The sequence below is a fragment of the Protobothrops mucrosquamatus genome, unplaced genomic scaffold (assembly GCF_001527695.2).
Source record: "Protobothrops mucrosquamatus isolate PMUCROS unplaced genomic scaffold, P.Mucros_1.0 scaffold_257, whole genome shotgun sequence".
Taxonomy (NCBI): Eukaryota; Metazoa; Chordata; class Lepidosauria; order Squamata; family Viperidae; genus Protobothrops; species Protobothrops mucrosquamatus.
Window position 1 is genome coordinate 1,027,044 of NW_015386333.1, and position 16,258 is coordinate 1,043,301.

Here is a 16,258-nt window from a genome sequence, read left to right on the forward strand (position 1 = left end):
CTGGAAGCAAAGCTGTACCAACCATCGTCGCGCTGGTGGGGGCAGTGGTGGGGGAAGATGAGCTGTGGCACACGCCCTCCCCTCCCCGCCCGGAGGTGCACGTGGGACAATGTGCGGCAGCAGCGGCAAAGGATGCCTGCCACTATCGGCCCCCACACACAGAGGCCAGCGAGCAGGGAAGCAGGAGGTGGAGGGGCAGCCGGGGGTCTGGAGCCGCCTCGGCTGCTCACTAGCAGCCCAACGAGGTAGCAGATTCACGCAGCAGCTGCCCCTCCTGCTTCCCTGCAGGGCTGACCAGTCAGAGCAGCAGCAGAAGCCACCCCCATCAGATCCGTCGACTGGATGCACCCGAGCTGGGCAAAGGCTTCCTTCCGGCTATCCCGGAGTGATTTTTGCCCGCACCGATGGGGCTCTGTGGCCAGTCCGCCATTATGCAGGACAGCCAGCATGCTGTGGCTGCTGACAGACACTGTCGGCCCCCATGCGCTCGCTGGCCTATGTGTTTGGGGGCCGATAGTGTCAGGCACCAAATCCGGAAGCGAAGCTCTGCTGACCATCCTCGCACTGGTGGTGGCGGCGGGGGAAGGCAGGATCTGGCATGCAGGCACCCTTTGCCGCTGCTGCCGCACATTGTCCCACGTGCACCTCCGGGCGGGGAGGGCGTGTGCCACAGCTCATCTTCCCCCACCAATGCCCCCACCAGCGTGAGGATGGTCGGCACAGCTTTGCTTCCAGATCTGCGGCTGGCCGGGCTTGGCGATGCAGGGATCACCGCCGCCTCCTCCTGCTTCTCTGTGTGGTTGACCAGTCAAGGGGCTCAGAGCAGCAGCCGCCACCCCGTCAAAGCCACCCTGTAGACAGGACCCGCACCAGGTGAGGGCTCCTTCCTGGCCATCCTGGGGCTGTCTCCGCTCACGCTGATGGGGCTGCCATGATACAGGAGGCTGTGGCTGCTGACGGACACCAGCGGCCCCCATGCGCTCGCTGGCCTGTGTGTGTGGGGGCTGATGGTGTCGGGCAGCAGCTGCTCCAGCCCGCCTTGCCTTGCCTTGCCCCATGGCAATTGTCACACCCGCCCTGCCTCGCCTTGTCTCACCCCATAGGACGAGCCTCCAGTCCACCGCCCCACCCACAAGAGACCCCCTGGATCTCCCCCAACCCTGCCCGGCCCCCACAAACGTCCCTCCCCACAAGCATCATCGAGGTGGCCACACTCACCGTGGCCACGCCCACCCAGTTGTCCATGCCCACCAAGGTCACGCCCACCCAGTCAGCCACGCCCATTCGGCACCCAGCGATAAATAAATGGGTTTTGGATTGTGGTTTGGGCACTCGGTCTCTAAAAGGTTCGCCATCACTGCTATACACCAATAAGAATCCACTGAACTTATCAATACATTTTATCATATCATTCAAACCTATTAAGATACATTTCTCATTCATTCATTCATTCATTCATTCAGCATACTGCCTAATATAAACTGAGCTAATTTAGAATAATTGCAACAGCATATAAAATATAAAACATGAAAAATCAATTGCTTTAAATTTGATTCAAAATTAAAATGCCACAAAAATGAATAGGTGGAAGTATAGCAAAAAAAGAAAAGAAAATGGCTCTTTTACCATTTTCCTTAAATATTAGGACAATATGCACCAAAGATTCCCTTGGGAAAAGCATTCCATTCCTTGAAGTCTCAGAGGGGAATCTGTGACAGACAGATGAACCTATGGTGTGCAGGGGAATTCTTCAAATAGCCTATTCTGCCGAGTAAAAGAGCAATTCCATAGTGGGAGAGAAAGTGCCTCTGAATCAAGCACCATATTATTTAAGTTCTAAAGGTTTACACTTTAAAGCATGCCCACAGGAGACCATCCATATCAATTGCAAATCTTTCAGAACTATTATCCTGGTTTTGACAAATGTTCAGAAAACATACAGCAAATTCATCTGTGATCAAAATGATAAAATGGGAAGGTTTTATAGAAATCTCTCAAAATGTACATAATGATCAGGGTATCAAGGCAACTTCTTGAGAACCTAAGTACATTCTTCATGTCATAGGGAAGTTACCTGTAAAAGCTGACTAATGTAGGGAAGAACTTTTAATACATTATATATCTGGCAATAATATGGCTCAGCTATTTTGAGTACCATGCTTTGGAACCACTTTTTGAGAATAAGAAGGGTTTTAGAAAAATGCTCCTCTTGCTCTTCACCTCCAATACAAAGAAAAAAAATATACTGCTTGGATATATTTCTTTCCCCTGATTTGAAGAAATTATAGTCTGCTGTGATTTGAGAGCAAGAAAGGAAACAATTTCTTAATCATTATTTTAGATCTGATCAGGAAAAACTAATGGCTTCGGATCAGATCAGATACTGATTATTAAGAATGAAACTTTACTGCTCACCAGGGTTTCAATTAAAGAATCCTTTTCTCTTAGCTGTTCTTGCAGTAATTCAAGTTTGTGCTTCCATTCCTCCATTTCCATGTGCAATTTGCTGATTTCTTCTGATTGAACACCATTCATCTGAGCCATATCACTGTGGAAACTATGATTCTGATTGTCTTTTCCTATTAAGCAAATTGTAAAATGATTTACTTCTAGCATTTCAGATAAAAAAATAAAACATTCTTACTTCAATGTATTTCAAAATTATAATTCCACTAGGAAATTGCAGAAGAATAAAATTTAAACAATTGTATCAGAGAACTACTTATCTACTGTCAGACAGACAAATGGAAACAGAAATTCCAGGATAAAATAATAAATAAAATAGGACAAATGAATACATCATGAAGAATGATGTTTAGCAGTTTACTCTAAACATTTCATTTCTTAAATTAGCTTTCCTTGAGGCAATCTTTGAAATATTGGTATTTTATCTAATTTATTTTACTGGCCAGTATCTGGTAATTGCTAAAATGCTTAGAAATGAACTAAAAGGGGTGGGTGGGGGTGATTCTCTAAGATACTCCCCTAAGAGCTTAAGTGGGTGTGTATGTGAAGACTCTAAGACTATTTATATACAATATGAATAAAAGGTTAATATGTAAGAGTTGGATTACAGAGATATTTTGGTGTATCAGATTTATTACCTGATCAACTGATTGGCAGAAACTAAGATGAAAGCAAAGAAAAAAAATTAAAGGAAAAGATGCCTTCTTTTCAAGCTCATCACCTGGTAATAATATCCCTGCAGTTTTCTTGACAGGATTACAAAAATCAGATGGCCATTGTCTTCTGCTTAAATGCTTTTTAAATTTCTGGAATTGTCAAGTGATTCCCCATCTTTGGACTAATTAGGTTCAACCCTGTTTAGGTTTTGAGACTGACCAATGTTAGTTAAGGTATCACTGTCTGTTGAGAGTGAAATACAAACGAGAAATTTCTTAGCTTCTAAGGTAAATGGGGAAGGATGACACTGTGGCTCCAAACTGGTGCTATCAGTTAAAGCAATTTTTTAATCTATCTGTCTAAATTTTTGTTTCCACCAATGTATCTCTCTTTGTTTTTGGAGTTTCTTAAAAAAAATCCCACTCTATAGATGATAATCTTAATGAAAATCTGAGATTGACTTTATGCACTTAAATAGTCTATTGTCTGTCAATGATTAATGCCAATTTACCACATTCTTGAGCTGTTGAAACTGCATACAACTCAACACAATTTAAAATCCCATGGCCTGCAAGTTATTACTCAGGAAAAACTATGCAAAATACTATTAGCATTACTACCTAGCTGTATTTTAAGGAGGTTATATTGGTCCTTGTGTTGTTGGATTTGTGAAACTTGTTGCGTAACTGTTGTCTGCAACTGTTCATTTTGAATTTTTAATGATTCTACTTGTTTCTTCAATTCCTCAAGCTCTTGATCCTTTAAAATAAAATAAAAAGAAACAAAATTAAGTTTTCACCCATTTTTTAACATAGGTCTACTCTCTAATTATGCCTGGGATCTTGAATCTTTTAAGATTTCTTTTTTTATATAATATTTTATTGGTTTTCCAGTTTTACATTTGAGTATTTAGAAGGCAACGTGGTGATTGGGTTAATCAATAGTTCAATAACAAAATCTTTAGTACATATCTCAGGTTACATCATCAAACATTTCTTCTCTGTTTCCCTTAACATTTGCTATATCATATTTAAGCTAGTAAATTTCTAATTGTATCAAACTCAGTGAAAACTTCATTATCACATTTATCAATATATTTTTGCTTACACATATCTTAATAGATCTTCATAAACAATCCATATCCTGTTATTAGGTTTTACCTAATTTTTAGTTTTTAATTATAGTACGCCAATTTAACCTTTAATATCCATAGTATTTGACTTTCGAGTAACCCAAATTTCCTTTGTCTCACTTCATAAAAATTATGTCTAAAATGCACATATTACTTAAATATATTCTTATTCTGTTTAGTAAATGTTTTCTATTTCTCACCCTAGTACATCACCACCTTAATAATAGAGTATCCTTTGTTAGCTCAAGACCATCATCTATATCAGTGATGGCGAACCTTTTAGAGACTGAGTGCCCAAACACCGGCCCCGCTCCATCCCCAGCCCACCCCTGCTCAGCCCCCGCTCCTCCCGCCCTGCCCCCAGCCTGCCCCAGCCCCGCCTGCCTGCAGGGCCATCCACTGTCTCCATGGCCTGCTGCAGATCGCCCAGGCAGCCCAGCAGTGCCATGACAGCCACGCCCTCTGCCCACGCCCCGCAGCATCAACTGTGTGTGACGGGGCACGAGGGTGGAATCTTGTCCCTGCTGCCCGGCTGCCATGTCCTTGGCTGTGCTGCTCTGTGCGGGCCGTGCTCGGGGGCAACTTTTCACCAAGGGGCTGCTGTGAGGAGGGGGCCATGGGGAGAGGCAGGGCTGGGGCAATGCGCGCATGCTCACAGGGAGGGCTCTGAGTGCCGCCTCTGGCACACGTGCCATAGGTTCGCCACCACTGATCTATATTATCTTGGCTAGTCAATAGTTCAAACCCATTTCCTAATAGTTAGTTTTCATTTCCCTTGTAAGTCTAAGTCCTCAGTATTAAACAGATTAATCCCTTATTTTTCTTACTATTTTCCAACTATTTTAAATCTAATAATCAAATTTCCCCTTGTTTCAAAATCTCCCTTTAGCCCACCGGTTGACAATTTAGGATCCTCTCTAGTAAATCAAAAAGGCCCAGTTTTTCAATCTAATTCTAGCTTTCTTCTTTTGCCAACCGGGCTTCCATACCAATGCTTTTAAATCATCAAATAGATCTCCCTTCATTCTTGTTTATGTTACTTGAATTAAAGGAGACCATCTAGTTGCCAATTTTCTGGAAGAACTGGCCCATTTATAATCATTAAGTTGTCACCCTGGTGGCCCATATTTGCTCTGGTATAGTTGTCTTCAATTCAATCTGGTCGTCATTTCCATTTTTAAAGTTGTTGTTTCATTGTCTGGATTTTCAGTGAACTGGAGACTTGTTGATCTTTAAAGCCCTCTTCTTGGTATTCACTTCTTCCACTTCTGTTGTTTTTTGGATTGTTGGTTCTTTAATTGCAATCAAGGTTTTGCTTTGTACATCTGGGCTGGCGCCTTGGTCTTTCAGATTAGATCTCATTGTCTCGCTGGCTGTAAGAATAGTTTCAAGTATAGATTTTAGCATAGCCAAGATTTTTTGCTGGCCCTCCTCCATTTTTGGCATAGTTGTAGATGGTCTTTCTAGTGAAGGCTGTTTATTAAACAAGAGTCAGCAAATGTCCACCTCCACAGTTCCTAGAGACCAATTTCACTGCCCAGCTGCTCTTTCAGCTTTGAATCTCTCATAGATAATACCAAGGTCAGGTCTGGGCTGTAAGCAAGTCTCTTTGTCAGAAATAATAAGTTGTTGTACCAAGTTCCGCCACAAGATGTCCCCGATAGCATTTAAAGTCTTTTTCAAATCTCGGGCTAGGTTCTTATCCAATTTAAATTCTTTTTTGCAAATAGAATAAAATAGCAGGTCCCGGTGAGAGTAGGAACTTTTGGGATTCCCAAAAGATGTATATCCAATTATATTGTTATTTTCAATGCTTTGTTTCCCCTGGGTAGTCAGACACCGCCATTTTAGAGGGTGGGCGGAAAAAGTTTCCTTCCCTCTCTCCTCACAGGGGGAAGAAATTTCAAGCAGCTTTTTACAGGAAAGTACTTGGGGTGCATAGTAGGTAAGATCTCACCCAATTCCTCCGTGTTGCTTTCAAAGTGCTTGTTGGTAGATTTGGCCTCGGCTGTCAGCAGCTTAATGATGAGCAATGTTGATGGCCGATCTTTTCCCCGTCAGTTTGAAGAGCTGTCCCGGATCAAACGGGAGGACTGCCGCCCTTCTGCAATCACTCAGGGGTCCTCTTCTCGCTCGTCGCCCCTACAGGGCGACTTCCGGCCCTCTTTAGGGTCCCCCGGCGGGAGAAAACTGGACAGTGGAGAGAGCGATCGCCCCACACGTCCGCCAATGCCATGATCGCAAACCGGAAGCCCGAATCTTTTAAGATTTCTAACTGAGATGCTAAATTGACCAACTGTATTTGATTAGTGCAATATAGATAAAAATATTTTGGGGGGATTCACTGAAACATGAGATAAAAAATGACACCAAGGACTAAACTATTTTACTTCTACCATTTACAGATATTCCTTATTTATGATGATTTGTTTAGCAACAATTTACAATTCATCCTCCTACATATGTCTGTTGCAGCATCTCTGTGATCATGGGAATGAAATTTACATGCTTGGCAATTGGCATGTATTTATGACAATTCCAGTGTTCTTGAGTCACATAATCCCCATATACAATCTTCCCAGCTAATTTCTGATAAGCATAGTCAATGGGGGAAACCAGAATTGCTTAACAACTACATTATTCACTTAATGAATGAGGCAAAATAGGTCATAAATTAAGACACAGTCTGAATTTTACTGATAGATTTTCCAGTCCCAATTGTAGTCATAAGTCAAGGATTACCTCTACAATAAGAACTCAAGTCCCCATTGCCGCAAGAGGATATTCCAAAAAGTAATTCCTGAGAGAGTTTAGAAGATCTAATATATAGGGGGTCTTCACTTACTGACCACAAATGAGACCGGCAACTTCATCAATAAATTATATTTTCATATAGTGAAAAATCATATAACCATGCCTCATTTACAATGGCAGTTTGTCAGTTCCAGCTGTGATCATTAAGCAAATCATCACAGGTTGTGAAATGTGATGTAACCTGACTGCAACTTGCAACTCCTATCAGCTTTGATTCTGCCAACTGTGAAGGTTGTAAGTGTGCAGGTTGTCAAATGCTGGAATCATGATCACCATGGGGACAGTCACAACTTGGTAGACTGGTTATAAGTTTCCCATATTCAGTACTGTCATAACTTTGAACATTCACTGAATGAGTAGTCAGAAAGTAAGAATTACCTATAATATCTTTCAAGTATGAGTAACAAATATGATTAATTGATGTGTTATAGTTTTTTTAAATCTTAACATAACTAGTGATTGCAATTCTTACCTAGTATTAAATGGAATTTAGGTGATATGTACCGTGTTTTCCCCAAAATATCCTGAAAATAAGCCCTAGTTAAGACCCCACCCACCCCATCCCACCGTCTGGTTGCATGGGGGGGAGAGGGAGGCGCACACATAAAAATCAAGCTAGGGTGGGGATGTGGAGGTAGAACTGCCCCACACGCCATGCACACGCTTACCTCAGGACCGCTGCAACCAGGTCACTCATGCCCCAAGACTTGTCTCACCTCATGGCAGCGGCACCAACAGCCCCATCCAGCAGGAGCCCGTATGGCCGCCGCCAGCCTACTTCTGCAGCTGCTTGCCTCCACTCGGACGCATCCCCTCCTCCCCCGGAGCTCCACTGTGAAGGCCTCTGCCAGCATCAACCCAGAGCTCCCTTCTCGGCTGCAGAGGCCTTTCCTGAAGCCTCTGCCGGTGAAGCGGAGGCAGGGAGTCAACACATCAAGCAGTGGTGAACGGCTGCAGAAAAAGTGGGCTGCCGGTGACCATGCAGGCTCATGCTGGATGGGGTTGTTAGTGCCGCCGCGAGGCGAGACAGGAAAAAATAAGTCATCTCCCCCAAAATAAGACCTAATGACTCTTTTGGAGGCAAATATATATATATATATATATATATATATAAGAACGGATCTTATTTTTGGGGAAACACGCTATTATAGCAGAGATGTACTGTGCATATAAGACTACAAACTACCGTGTTTCCGTAATTTTAAATAAATCTCAATATAATGTGTAACTTGGGCTTAAGATATGCCTTTAAATGTGCATAGTATATCTGAGATTAAATGTAATTCACTTAAAACAAGATACATTATTTACCTGTACTCTAATGACATTTTTATAGTGTGTCACTATGTTGTTATGTTGTTCTAAACTTTTTTTCACTTCTTCTTCCTTTTTATCTTCTTCACTTGACTTATAAATTGCCTTTGTTATAACTCCTGTGAAATGATGATTTATAATATTAGATAATTTAAGTCAAATGTTGTAGCATTCTAGATGACTACAGAGATTAAGAGTTTAAAAGGTGCCTTATCATTAACATGATAATGGCTACTCAATATTTCTCAATTACTCAGATTTTTTTCCTTATTATGCTAAAAAACTTTCTTATCTGATAATACTGTTACTTTAAAATAAAAAAAAAACCATTTTGATAGAAAATGTTCAATAAACAATGGATCAGGAAACACTTCTCAATTATGTCGTGAGTTAATTAAACCTGTTGCAACTTTTAACCCCCACAATTTCCCACTGAGCTTAATTCTCCACAATTGGTTCACATTTAAATGAGTTCAATAAACACTAGTACAATAATATATATACTCTTGATTTCTGTGGAGAAATATGAAAGCCTCAGAAAGAACAAACCATTTTTCTCAAGTCTTCTGCCCCAAACTGAAAATAAAATGAAAAAATACACAATATATATATTGTGTATTGCTATTTCAAAATATTCATATCAAATCATGAAATAGACAAATAGGCAAAAGGTTTATTTCAATATAAGTGAAAAATAATTTTCAGAAGTCCATGGAAAAAAGAAGAGAAGAAGCAGAGCCTTCTAAGAAACCCAGAAAATGAGACTATGGAGTCAAATGTGGCAACATTTGAATTCTGAGCTCTGGTGTCTCTTCTCTACCTGGTTTTCAGTTTCTTTTGAAACATTAATCTTCTATATGTATCTATAATATATAACTTACTCTATTTTGCCACAAAGTAGATGGTTTCTTCCTCCTTTCTCAAAATTAACTTTTTGCCCACCTGCTGATCCTAAGCAGGTAAGAATGAATGAAGAGATGCTACATTTCACTGTGTTCAGAAACCTTCACCTCCACTGGTTACAAACTTTTTAAAATTAAATTAACATACTTTGCTTAATAGATTTTTAAAAAAAATAAGAAATTGACCTCATATCTCTACATGATGCAATAATAAAGGCTGTAAATGTATAATTTTTCTGATATTTTTTTCTTTGAATTCTCAATGTCTATGGAGATTCTCAGTCATCCAAGTCATGGTTGTCCCAAAGATGTTTTTTTCCAAAGGCAACTACACTTTCTTGTTTTTCATTGAAGATGTTTCGCTTCTCATCCAGTCAGAACTGAAGTGGCTTCTTGGATGAGAAGTGAAACATCTCCAAAGAAAAACAAGGAAGTCCAGTTGCCTCTTGAAAAAGCACCTTTAGGACATCTCTGAATTCTCATAACTTTTTCTGTTACATCAGCATTTTCAGAAATTATATACATTTAATCTATATAAAATTATTGATTTTGATGACAAGATTTTTTTTAAAGAATTTGAACTGCTGGTAAATTGTACTTTCTCCTTTTTCAAATTAATATTCCAAGAAATAAACAGATAAAATCAGGAGAAATGATGTAACAAGTCTCACCTTCCAGTTCTTTCACCAGCTTTGTAAATTCATGATCAAACATCATATGATCAGGGCTAGAAAAGTTTGGCTGTGGTTTCTGAGCTGCTCGGGAATAGAATTCATGTTTGCTAATAAATCCCAATTTCTCAATAAAAATTTCCTTGCCAATCCTTTTTTCTATAAGCTGCTTTAGTTTTTCTCTAAAGGGGAAAACAGAATTATGTAATAATTCTAGCTGAAAAAAATCCTCTTTTTAATCATATCCCTACCCCTCAAAATCTTACAGTTCTCTTTAATAAATAAAGGATAAAGAAAAAGATCAGATAAATAGTATGCAGTAAGTCAGAATGATGGAGAAGAAAAAAAGATACCTTCAGATCTTGTAGAGAAATCAATTTCAAATTACAGAAAATCAAGCAACTTCAGAATATTGGAAACAATGAGAAGACAAACAAAGTGATAGTTTAAAAATAGTCATATGTTTTTATTTTGCTTTTTCAAGCCAACATTATTCTTCAGTAGCACTGGAGAAACACAGTCTATAATTCCAAATGACATTTTATCAGTTTCAAACCGTTGGGGCCATAAAGTTTAAAACTAATAATAAAAAAGCATGTGTTTGCCTTAATTAATATGGAAAGTTCATATATTTCCTAATACAGTATTTACAATGCAAAATATATTAAATGAAATATGAATGCCAATATACTCACTTTTTATAATTCTCAAGTGAATTGTCATTGTAATAAATGGAGATTCCTAGTAATAGAGCACACAATCCTTGAACCAGCTGCTCCTCTTCTCCAAGGTTTTCTGCTATTTGTCCTGTTAGCTAGATCTTTGGCTAAGGATGCTAGAGACTGAAGTACTTTTCTTTACATCACACTTTAGAGTAAAAAGGTAACGATTTCCTTGATTTATTTTGACTGAATGGCCATGTCAATGCAGATGTCTTAGCATCAATTTATTTAGTTATTTATCTGTTCATTCATTCATTTACTAATTTATTCAATTTCTATGGCCACCCATCTCACTCAGTGACTCGGTACCAATACTAAGTGGCTTGCCATTGCCTTCTTTCATAAAACTTTCTGATTTACCAATCTGATTACAGCTTTTGGACTTCCTGGGAGTCTCTTCATTACTTCTAACTTAACTTTTTCACCACCAGCTTGTCTTGACCTAGGTTTTTATCTTAATAACTTAACTACAAAACAATCAGTTTTTTATTCATTTAACCAAAACAAATTTAATGAAACATTGTTATTATACTATAACAGAAACTTGTAGCATGCTAATTTTAATAGAAGAAAGTGAAAATCTATTTATGAGCACAGTGAGACATTTTAATAATAATTTAATAAATGTCCAAATTGCAAAGAAACATTTCTTTTAGTGTACTGTTACTTTTGCCCTTCAACTGCAACTTTATATAATTACTACAGTGAAGTATTAAATTGTAATTCTTTTAAAAGGATACAAATGGAATATTTGCTGGATTGTGAAGAAAATGTGTGACAGCAATGGGACAATTGCTTAGCCATGTGCAAAGCAGCATTAATAATCCAACCCTTGTCTGCACTTTGCTTCCCTGGAAAAAACAAAAACAAATGTTATTTTTGTTTGCATCACTTTTATATCTTGCTTCATAATTCTCAAGGTCATCAATCAATCAATCAATCAACCAAAACCATTCCCTAAAAGTGAGGAATGCACAGGCCTAGGGAAAATTTGAAATACAATAAAATTTCAGAAAAAAAATGAGAATAAAATGCCAATGCGGCCTGATGAGAACTGTGCATTCTTAGTATTTGCAACTGGAAAAGAAAATTATTGTGAGGAGTGGGCTGGGGATTATTGCTATCAGCTAGAAAAGGAGCCTGGCTGAAAATGAATCTTGACTTTATTGTGTAGTAGCAATCCTATCTGGCTTGCTACACACCTTTTATGATAGACAACCTAATAACCACAACACATATTGCTGTGATTCTTTGAATGCTACAGTTCAGTTCACCATTCTAATACTTTTGCCTTGTTCAAGCTTTCTATATAACTAAAAAGACAATACAGTATAATAATTTAATACTGCATCATTGAAGATGTTATCTAGTTGGGTAATGAAACATCTGCAAGAAAACAACCAAGCTCAGAGAGCAACAAGAACTCCATACTATGATACATTAAAAATAACACAAACCGTAGCAGAATAATATGATTTAAAAAAAGATTATGAACTAAGGATGGATAGGGAACTGGATTACCAGATATAGCAGTATCCCCTTATTGTCTATTGCTAACTCTGTGTGTAGCTGCATAAAATTTAGTTACATTATAAATACTAGCAGGCTGTCTATCCCAAAATAAAAAGATGAGAAGGAATTCATCTGGTCACTCAGAAAATTTACTAAAACGGAATAATAAGTTTATTATGTAGATCTATACAAAATATAAACTATTTCAAGAGTAAAACTGGGCTCAGTTCACTTAACAACCGCCTTGCTTAGCAATGGAAATTCTAGCCACAATTGTGGTCATAAGTTGAGGACTTGTACATGAGGGCAAGTATGACATTATTTTCATTACTGAAACTTGGTGGGATGAAACCCATGTCTGGAATATACAGGTAGAAAGATTTAAATTGTTCAAAAGAAATAGACCTAATAAAAGAGGAAGTGGAGTTGCATTATTTATAAGAAATAACTACACCTATATAGAAATGCAAAAAAAAAAAAGGATGAAAATCTTCTTGAATACATTTGGGTTAATATAAAAGGAAAAAGGAATGATTTTGCCATAGGTCTATACTACAGGACTCCCAATCAATCAGAGGAAATAGACAAACTTTTTGCTAATCACTTAGCTACAATGTGCAGGAAGCACACTAGAATAGTAATGGGGAATTTTAACTATCCTGACATCTATGGGGAGACAAAGTCTGCACCAAGTGGAAGATCAAACGGGTTCCTGACAAACCTGACAATTTTGTCTCCCAAAAGACAGAGGCAGGTACTTGAGGGTCAGCTATACTGGACTTAAATCCTTACTAACAGAGATAAATTGACAGAAGGGATTGACGGTGCAGGAACTTTGGGGGAAGAGCAACCATGTCATATTGGAATTTAACACAACACAGGCACACACAATAGAACAAAGTCATGCTAGTGTTTTAGACTTTAGATTTCAACAAACTTAGAGAGCTTGGGAAGGATTCCATGGATGAAAATTTCAAAGGGAAAAACCACTCAAGAATCTCTGAAAAATGAGATATAAAAGCCCAGTCTAACAATGCCACTGAGAAAGAAAAATAAAAGAGACCCCAAATGAAACCAGCATGGTTGCATAAAGAACTCTCTGATAAACTGAAAAACAAAAAGGAGAAGTCGGAAAAGTTAAAGCTCAGAACAAACTAAAACTTTCAACAAATATAAAAAAGAATTTTAAAAATTTCTACATATAAAAAGCAAGAAAAATGTCAAGTAAACAATCAGCCAATATTGGGAAAGGATGGCAAGTTGGCAATAGGCTACAGGGAGAAAGTGCAATTGCTTAATTTATTCTTCGCATCTGTCTTTTCACAAGATGAAAAAAATAACCCAACCTAACAAAAATACATAATAAAAGACAGATTAGGAATACAAGTCAAAGTAGGCAAAAAAATAATAATAGTAAGACAACATCTTTCCAGACAAATTTAAATCACCAGGACCAGATGGATTACATCCCAAGGTTCTGAAGAAGCTGGTATACATGATCCTGGAACTACTGAACCATAACCTTAAAAAATCCAGAAGAATCTTGACAGATTTGAACACTAAATCCTATTCAACAAAATGCAACGTGGTGGTGGGAAAAATAAGATTTTACACATATTTCTTTTCTTAGGCATGAAAAGCCAAATGAACAGGTTAGAATAGGTGGTACCTGGATCAACAGCAGTAATTGTGAGAGTATCTAGGAGTTCTAGTGGACAGCCACTTAAATATGAGCTAGCAATATGCCAAAGCTGCCCAAAAAGCTAATGTAGCCCAAGGCTACGTCAATAGAGGAATAGTATCAAGGTCACGTGATACTATACTAGCAGTGCTAGTATTACTTTCTCCTGCAAAGACCACACTTTATAAGACCACACTTGGAATACTCCATCCAGTTTTAGTCACAATACAAAAAAGATGTTGCAGAAAAAGTACAGAGAAGAGCAATAAATTTGGAAAATCAGGAAGTGTGAGAAAGAAACTTAAAATTGCTCCCCTTGACTCTGTGGTGGCACAGTGGTTAGAATAGGGGTCCCAAACCCCATACCAGGCCATGGCATCCAGCAACCGGTCCGCACAAACAAGCAAAGCCCTATTCGCGGGATGCAGGCAACACACAAAACACGCACCCTCCGGTCTGTGGAAAAAAACCTCTTTCCCCATGAAACTGGTCCCTGGTGCCCCAAAGGTTGGGGACCTCTGGGTTAGAATACAGCAATGCAGACTACTTCGACTGACTGCCAGCTGTCAGCAGTTTGATTCTCACCAGCTCAAGGTTGACTCAGCCTTCCATCCTTCTGAGGTCGGTAAAATGAAGACCCAGATTGTTGGGGTAATATGCTGACTCTGTAAACCGCTTAGAGAGGGCTGTAAAGCACTCTGAAGCAGTATATAAGTCTAAGTGCTACTGCTATAAAAGGGAGTAAAAAAGAAATTCTATCAGGTTTTTAAAATTCTGTTACTGTGGCCAACTTCAATAAGGTGAATTTTTTTGATGGTGACTGATCTGATCTACCTCAGTGGAATGACACCACCTAAAGCACTAGTATTATGCTGAGAGAACTCAATACACTGAATATAATTACTTCTAGCCAGTGTTTTTATCATTTACTTCTAGAGCTATTTGGAAAGTGAAAAAAGATAGGTTACAGCTGCATCATCCACTTGCTTTAAAGAGATATAGCCACATGCTATCTTCATGCTTCCCTATAATCTGAAACAATGTTTGTAAAAAAAAAATGAAAATGATTCTATAGGTTTAACAGGCAAATGTTTCAATAGTTATACTCAATAAGAATACTTATAGTCTTAAAATCTATTCTTGACTATTTCTATCTGTTTTTGATATTTAAAAAATCAGTCTCTTTACTTAATGGCTGTTTTTATTAGCAATAATTGATTTTGCAATTGTATTTTGCCACTTTTATTTTTGTTCTTTTATATCCCTTTAGTATTTACAAATAATGCACGAAACATATCCAAAATATCTCCTATTTTCCCTATAACAACAACCCTGTCAGGTGAGTTAGGCTGAGAGAGATTGATAGCTCTAAGGTCGCCCAGCTGACTTTCATGATTAAGGTAGGACATGAACTCATGGTCTCTTTCTTTCTAGCCTGGCACCTTAACCACTAGACCAAACCAGCTTTCTGTTCTGTTCTTCTGTTCCTTTTATAACTTAAGCAAAAAACTTTTAAAAATGTAAGATCATTCAATATATAAATCTTATCCTGCATGGTCAGCAGAAAATACTAATCAAGAGAGTGAATCACTTAATAAAACAAAATTTAATCTGAAAGTTGTTTAATTATTTAAACTAAGTAGGAGAAATACTAATCTGAAATACCATGGTTTGGAAACACCTCAATTTTTTATCTTCTGTCTGGTTATGAAAAGCAAGAAAATACTCATTAAACTTTGTAGAAAACAAATACTGAGTTTACACTAAAAGAAGAGGAAAGAAGTCAAACTACATTTAGTACCCATTGGTTATGCAAGGACTCTTGGGAGAAAGAAAAAACACCCTTAACAACCATGTTTCCCATATCAGTCACCAAAACCACCAAGAGATATAAGACAGTTTGTTACTAGAAATAACACCAAGCAACAGGCACAAACTGTAAGTACATAAAAAAACCTCAAACAGTTAATTCATAAAACACAGCAAAGCTGAGATAGCAGATAGACCCTGCTACAATGAAAGGAATGCTTTGCATTCATCAATACATACCCGTCTGTCGATCTTATCACCCTGTGAACCATACATTAAATATTACAAAGGAATGCTGTAGGATGTTAAAATAACTACAATACTGTACAGAGGTAAGCTGCTTTTGATTTTCATTAATCTGAACATTTCTGAGACAATGTACAGGTGAAACTCAAAAAATTAGAATATCGTGCAAAAGTTCATTTATTTCAGTAATGCAACTTAAAAGGTGAACCTAATATATGAGATAGACTCATTACATGCAAAGCAAGATAGTTCAAGCCGTGATGTGTCATAACTGTGATGATTATGGCTTACAGCTCATGAAAACCCCAAATCCACAATCTCAGAAAATTAGA

At 38.3% G+C, this 16,258-nt stretch overlaps 1 protein-coding gene across 3 annotated transcripts in view; it reads right to left on the reverse strand.

The window, feature by feature from the left end:
* Positions 1-16,258, reverse strand: part of USO1 (USO1 vesicle transport factor) — a 67,199-nt gene that overhangs the window by 6,340 nt on the left and 44,601 nt on the right. For 2 of the 3 annotated variants that reach the window (XM_015831476.1, XM_015831474.1), the window contains exons 14-20: positions 15,921-15,941; positions 11,419-11,529; positions 10,652-10,770; positions 9,957-10,138; positions 8,381-8,502; positions 3,744-3,882; positions 2,416-2,579 (exon numbers count right to left, since the gene is read on the reverse strand). In XM_015831476.1, coding sequence (XP_015686962.1) covers positions 2,416-2,579; positions 3,744-3,882; positions 8,381-8,502; positions 9,957-10,138; positions 10,652-10,770; positions 11,419-11,529; positions 15,921-15,941 — 858 coding nt within the window. The remainder of the gene's footprint in view (positions 1-2,415; positions 2,580-3,743; positions 3,883-8,380; positions 8,503-9,956; positions 10,139-10,651; positions 10,771-11,418; positions 11,530-15,920; positions 15,942-16,258) is intronic. The other variant, XM_015831475.1, reaches the window with a different exon arrangement.